Genomic DNA, 6,885 nt, shown 5'->3' with positions numbered 1-6,885 from the left:
GGCCGGAGACGCCAGGGAAAGCTCCGCGGGGTAAACCGCGTCCCCAGGGGCGGGGGTGACCTTTGTGGGCCCCGAAGTCCCGGCTGGGCCACTCACGCTCGGGCCGGGTGACCTTGGGCGGCTGCGCGCGCTCGGGAACCTCGGGTTCCGCCTCCGAGCAATGGGTGACTCCCGCCTGGCCGCGGTGCGCAGGGCCGGGCGCGCGGCCAAGGGGATGGATGGAGGGCCGGGGGCGCCGAAGGGGTTAACGCACCTGGGCCGCCGCCGCCCCTCCAGGCCCCTCCTCCGGCCTCCGGGAAGAGGAAAGTCACAGCGGGGGCGCGGCCCGACCGCCGCCCCCGCCCGCCCCTGCCGGCTCCCCGCCCGCCTGCCGTTGCCGAGCCGCGGCGCTCAGAGCTGCGACCCGCGCGCTCCGCTCCGCTGCCACCGGCCCGGGCCGCCATGTCTCCGTGGTGAGTCGGGGCCGGCCGGGCCGTCGGGCTGGGGGCCTGGGCTGGGGGCGCGGGGGCCCCCGGGCTCCCCCTCCCCTGGAGGCCGGGGGCGCACAGGGGGACGCCGGGCGGCTCTCGGGGATGGGAGGTGCTGCGCTGGGTGTCCGGGCGCTGTCCTCAGTTTCCCGGGGACAGACAGGCTCGCGCCGCGGGGCCAGAGATGACCAGCGGTGCGCGGCGCCTGGACCAGCCGCTCGGCGGCCGGGGACTGCGGGGCCGGTGCACTCAGCCCGCCGCGCGGCCCCTATGTCGCCCTACGCGCCGGCCCCGAGGCACCCAGATCCCACTCCCGGACTCCGGGAGTTGGGGGACTCAAGATCTCTCCGGCAGCTGAGTCCCGTCCCCCACTCCGAGTGCCTCTCGAGTCCTAGGCGACCCGGTCCTCTACCTCCACCCCGCAACTGGCTCTCCCTCTTCCCCCGGAGCTCACCTCTCCGCCACTCTTCCCCTCCTTTCCTCCCCTGCGGAGCATTTTTCCTGCAAATGGAGTGGGGCGGTGCAGATGGACCCGGTCTGGGGCGCAGGGGGCCTCGCCGCATCCCCCGCTGCTGGCGTGACCCCCGCTAGACTAACTCTAGCCTGGCCTCCCAAACTGGGGTGTGGGGGGCTTCACTGAAACCCCCAGGGCTCAGCAGGGCTGAGCGCTCTGCTCTCCCAGCTAGGAGGCTCGGGTCTTGGGTTACGCCCCCCACCCCAGCGCCTGAGGTGACCCCATCTCCCAGACCCATGCACAGGAAGCCTTGGGACCCCATGGAAAATTGTCGCTCAATAGGGCTCAGCTTTTGATGGCCCTGCGTGTCTGGATCTTCAACCAGCCAGTCCTGAGACCACCCCAGGCTTCTCCAGTGTCCCTGTCTCTCCCATCACCCTGCACCTCCCCCCGTGGAGGTCACGGTCATTTCCCTGCTAGCCTGGCCCTGTGAGGCCACACTTTTCTGGCCTGCCCTTTCCCTGGAGCTCTGAGCCCCTATGTCTCCACAGGAGAGACCAGGGCAGGCAGCATGGCTCCCCCAAAGTGTGAGCTGAGGAGAGAGGGTCCAGGGGCTCAGGCCCCCATCCCTGTGCCTGGCCAGCACTCCTGACAGAAAACTCTCCTTTCTGCTTCTGAGATGGGTGTGATGGGGGTTACCTGGGCAAGGAGGGTCCCTGGAGAGTGGAGGTCTGAATATGTCCCCCTCCCAGGGCAGTAGAACTGGAGGACTTCATCTCTCCTAGTGGGATGTTAAGGGAGTGGGGCCCAGGCTAGGGGGTTAGGGGCCAGTGGACATGCTGGGAGATGCCCGCTCCATTTTCAGGCCTCTGTCAGCCATGAAGGCTGTTCTTTTTTGTTGGGTCAGATGGATGAGGTGGAGCCGGGAGGGACAGGCTTTTTCAGGTCCCAAGTTAGAGCCTACTCCCCAATGTCCCCCACACATTATTGTGCTCCAGGCTGCAGAGCACGTGCCATCTCTACCCCTCCCAGTGGTTCACGGGGTTTGCACAGACACGTGAAAGCAAGTGGGGTGCCTTGCGGGGATGGGGAACAGGGCAGAGGTCCCCAGCAGAGGTCATTGCTGTAGAATCACAGCGTTCCCCTGACCGCGTACCCACTGCCCGCCAGGCACTTTAGATAGTGCTCCAGCCCCGTGTTGTTATCCTCATTTCGGGGAAGAAGAAATCACGGTTTGGAGAGGCTAACGGAGACCCACTCAAAGTCATTTAGTTTGCAAGTGGCAGGGCCAAGATTTGAACCCCAGCAGCCTGACTCCACGGTACTCATACTTAAGTTCTGTGCTGTGCGGCTCCCTTGGTCCTGGAGGAGGGAGGTCAGGGTGGGAGAGGACGCTGGACCTTCATCTGATGGCTCAGGGACCCTGGGACTGGAGTCCATGCCCAGGGTCCACTTGCCCATCCGGGACTGCAGGACGAGGGCTACTGGGAGAGTCACAGGGCACTCATCTTTTCATCTCTCCTCTGTACTGTCCTCCCCCGACCCCAGGAAGAGAACCGTCTACAAGACTGTGTGCCTGTCCCTGGCCTTGCTCGTGGCCATAACAGTGTTCCAGCGCAGTCTGCCCCCCAGCCAGTTTCTGCAAGAGCCCCCGCCACCCACCTTCGAGCCACAAAAGGCCCAGAAGCCAAGCGGGCACCTGGTGAACCCCAACAGCTTCTGGAAGAACCTGAAGGATGTGGTCACCCCCACGCCCCTGGCCTCCCGGGGGCCCCAGGCCTGGGACGTGACCACCACTAACTGCTCAGCCAACATCAACCTGACCCACCAGCCCTGGTTCCAGGGCCTGGAGCCGCACTTCCGGCAGTTTCTGCTCTACCGCCACTGCCGGTACTTCCCCATGTTGCTGAACCACCCGGAGAAGTGCGGCGGCGACGTCTACCTGCTGGTGGTGGTGAAGTCGGTCATCACGCAGCACGACCGTCGCGAGGCCATCCGCCAGACCTGGGGCCGGGAGCAGGAGTCGGCGGGCAGGGGCCGTGGCGCCGTGCGCACCCTCTTCCTGCTGGGCACAGCGTCCAAGCAGGAGGAGCGGGTCCACTACCAGCGGCTGCTGGCCTACGAGGACCGCCTCTACGGGGACATCCTGCAGTGGGACTTTCTGGACAGCTTCTTCAACCTGACCCTCAAGGAGATCCACTTCCTCAAGTGGTTTGACATTTACTGCCCGGGCGTCCACTTCATCTTCAAAGGTGACGATGACGTCTTTGTCAACCCCACCAACCTGCTCGAGTTTCTGGCTTACCGGCGGCCGCAGGAAGACCTGTTCGTGGGCGACGTCTTGCAGCACGCCCGGCCCATCCGCAGGAAGGATAACAAGTACTACATCCCCGGGGTCCTGTACAGCAAGGCCAGCTACCCGCCCTACGCAGGCGGCGGTGGCTTCCTCATGGCCGGCGGCCTGGCCCAGCGCCTGCACCACGCCTGCGACACCCTGGAGCTTTACCCCATCGACGACGTCTTCCTGGGCATGTGCCTGGAGGTGCTGGGCGTGCAGCCCACCGGCCACGAGGGCTTTAAGACTTTCGGCATCTCGCGGAACCGCAACAGCCGCATGAACAAGGAGCCCTGCTTTTTCCGCTCCATGCTCGTGGTGCACAAGCTGCTGCCCCCCGATCTGCTGGCCATGTGGAGGCTGGTGCACAGCAACCTCACCTGCTCCCGCAAGCTCCAGGTGCTCTGACCCTGGCCTCTGCTCCCCTGCAGGATGGTGGAGGGTCTGAGCCTTACGTGCCGCGGGGTGTGGTGGGGTGCAGGTAGCCGGAGGGGGGCCTCCCTCTGCGCACACTTTCCAGAAAGTGGAGCGGAGGCCCGGGAACGTTTGGAACTGCCCAGACTGGAGAAAGTCATCTGGGAAGCGAGGCTGCTGGCCGCTGGCAGCCCTCCTGACCTGGGTCTGTTGCCTGGCTCCCTCTGACTCGGTGGGAGGCCCTGGTGGCCTCTGAAGGAACCCTGTGCTCAGGTACCTGGGCTCCGCCTAGCCCTGGATGGGTCTGTGGCTGCCCTCCTGTCTTCACAGAGAAGATTCTCCTCCCGTGAAATGCCTCACTCTCCCCAGGGGCCCAGCGGCCCTTTCAGAAGAGCTCAACCCTGTGCAGGCTCACAGGTCCCCCCACAGCCCACATCCCCCCCACAGTCCACACCCCTGGGTCTCCTGCAGATGGAGCCCCAGAGAGCCCTCAGCACACCCCCATTCCTGCCTGGAGTTGGCTGCTCCCAGGTGGCTTCGCTCCTGGCTGCGTCCTAGAATGCTCCCTCCAGCCTGTCTGGAAGCACGACCAGCCACTCTGACTACCTCAGCGATCCTCAACCTCCGATGGGCCGCAGCCCCATCCCACCCCTGACGCAGGGCAGAAGAGCAGCGAGCGCTCCGGCCCCCGCAGTCACGGTGCTGCCCGCCCGGCCCACACCGAGGGCCCTCCTGCAGCCCCACCGAGGCCTGGCTCCCTGGCCAGAAACCAGCCGGTTTGGCCCTGGAAGTGGACATTCCTCTGTTACTGTGAAGTTTTATTTATGAAGAATTTGGAGGGAGAAGGCGCCAGGCCTCAGGAGATGGTGGTGTTCTTCCCTTCCCTGCCCTCGTTCCAGCCAGACACGGCCTCCCTCGGCCCCTTTTACCATGACCACCACCACCCCCTCCAAGGGCACCCCCTGCCCATCACAGCCCCGCTCCAGAACCCTGCCCCTCCTGCCGCCTCCTTCTCCAGAGCCTGAGCAGACCAGCATTTGCTTCTGTGAAGGGATGAAATAACCCTCGTGGGCCACCCTGTCCAGGTTCCGGGGTCCTTGGGGGTGGGTGCAGAAGGATGCGACCTCGTATCTCAGGGTGGAGTCACCTGGGCAAAGACTGAGGAATCAATTCTATTTTCTCAATAAAAGGGGATTGGTGTTTTTCTGGCGTGAAACTTCCTGTTGCCATTTCCATCAGAGGGCCTGTCTGGGGCCGAGGTTGCCAGAGGTTTCTGAAGACACAGCTTGTTCTTTGCGCTTGGCTCGTGGGTGCACAGGGGCCAGAATCAAGAAAGATGCCCCTGGGGCCGGCCCTGTGGCGTAGCGGTTAAGTGCGCGCACTCTGCTGCTGGCGGCCCAGGTTCGGATCCCGGGCGTGCACTGATGCACCGCTTGTCAGGCCATGCTGTGGCGGCGTCCCATATAAAGTAGAGGAAGATGCGCATGGATGTTAGCCCAGGGCCAGTCTTCCTCAGCAGAAAGAGAAGGATTGGCATGGATGTTAGCTCAGGGCTGATCTTCCTCACCAAAAAAAAAAGAAAAAAAAGAAAGATGCCCCTGGACGGGGCAGTGAGGGGGGAGTGCAAGACTTTGGAGCTAACAGGGGCCCCCCAAGTGTGGGCCAGTGCATTCCATGGAGAGCAAGGCCAGAGTTGACACCCAGGCTGGTGTTCCAGTGGGTGGGCTTGGGTGGGGACGTGCAGGGGCTGGTGGGCTCCCTGATGTCCTGTCAGTCAACCTGGAAGCGTTGATAAAATTGACAAGAAGCCTTGAGACAGTGGCTCAGGGGGGTCCAGCTTTGGGGGTCGGAGGGACTGCACTGTGCCCAGAACCCTGGCCTGAGCTGCTTACCTCCAGGAGGGTAGGGGGGTGGGGACAGCTGCCCCCAGGAGAAGGGTCACGGGGCCACAGTGAGCAAGCCAGCAGCTCCCTGCCTAAGGCCAGCTCGGGGCACTGCAGAGTAGATCAGCTACCCCCGGAGAGTCACCCTCTCATTAATGTTTCCCCTGGGCCTCTCCTTTAGGTGCATCATAGGAACGGCTGGGTCTGAATATAACGCAGCATCTTAGAACGTAGAAGGGGCACGAGACTAAATGGACATCCAAGCCCTCAGAGAAGAAAAAAGGGGACATTTAAAAAGTTAGAGTTTCAAGATCGCGACAGCAGAGGGTTAAACAGCACGGGGCCCTTCTGAGGTGGGGCCTCATGGCTGCACAGGCTGCTGCAAGCCGGAGTCGCCAGCCCTGTTCCTCACTCACCCACTGAAGCCAGGGCTGCAGAAAGCAGAGTGGGGCTCAGAGCTCAGCCCAGCGAGGGCAAGAGCAGCAGAGGGCCACCCAGGAGACTGGGAGGTGGAAGGGCCACGGGACCTAGGCCTAGGTGGGGGTCCAGAGGCAGCATCGTGTTGAGCTTCCACCTGAAGGATGAGTGGGCAGGCCAAGGGAAGGGCTTGCGCAGAGGGCTGGAGGGGAGGGAGGTGGGTGCGTGCTGAAGCAGAAGGGCTGGGGCTGGGGTGGGAGGCAGGCAGGGCCTGTTCTCAGGCTTTCTGGGTTGCAGGAGGGTGTTCAGACTTGATCCTGAGAGCAGAGGGGCCAGCAGCAAGGAGCAGGGGCCCTGGGTGTGCACCCCTTCCTCTGAGCTCACTCTGGCTGTCTCCAGCTGGGCCTGGGAGCTCTAAGTGGAGGCAGCAGGTTCCCAGTCGCTCCTGATTTCATTTCAGACCTCAGGGGCCCAGGCCTGGGCTGGCCCGGTGGGCCGGGAGAGAAGTGGGGCACCAGCATTAGCCCAGCAGAAGGAAGGGAAGAAGGGTGGGGGAGCCCACCTGAGGGGCCAGTGGAACAGGACCCCCAGCACAGGGTGGGGAGCAGGCATCAGCCCTGCGCCTGATAGTGCACCTGCATCTTAAAGGAGGAGTGGGCATTTGTCTGTGGTGGAAGGGGATGGGAGGGACAGTCCAGGTGGGAACACACACGACAGCCCAGAAGTGCGAAAGAGCCGGGCCTCCAGAGAAGCAGCCAGCTGCCCTGTGTGGACAGTGATGGAAACAGGAGGAGCGAGGCTGAGGGTGTCCTGGTGAGAAATCTTGCTAAGTGGTAGGGTGCTTTCCACAGACATTGAGGAGCCACCACAGCTTCCAAAGCAGGGAAGAAACAAGATCAGATGGGAACCCTAGAA

General features: G+C 63.5%; 1 protein-coding gene across 1 annotated transcript; it reads left to right on the top strand.

Annotated features, from left to right (window-relative positions):
• Positions 1 to 350: 350 nt before the first annotated feature.
• B3GNT7 (UDP-GlcNAc:betaGal beta-1,3-N-acetylglucosaminyltransferase 7) lies at positions 351 to 4,879 on the top strand. Its single transcript, XM_087424696.1, has 2 exons — positions 351 to 452; positions 2,470 to 4,879. The coding sequence occupies exons 1-2, from the start codon at positions 442 to 444 to the stop codon at positions 3,662 to 3,664; spliced, it is 1,206 nt and encodes a 401-aa protein (XP_087280822.1). The 5' UTR covers positions 351 to 441; the 3' UTR covers positions 3,665 to 4,879.
• Positions 4,880 to 6,885: the final 2,006 nt, after the last annotated feature.

The sequence above is a fragment of the Ceratotherium simum genome, chromosome 37 (assembly GCF_057802395.1).
Source record: "Ceratotherium simum simum isolate JZ-2026a chromosome 37, ASM5780239v1, whole genome shotgun sequence".
NCBI classification, from domain to species: Eukaryota; Metazoa; Chordata; class Mammalia; order Perissodactyla; family Rhinocerotidae; genus Ceratotherium; species Ceratotherium simum.
This window is presented reverse-complemented; position numbering and strand designations above follow the sequence as displayed.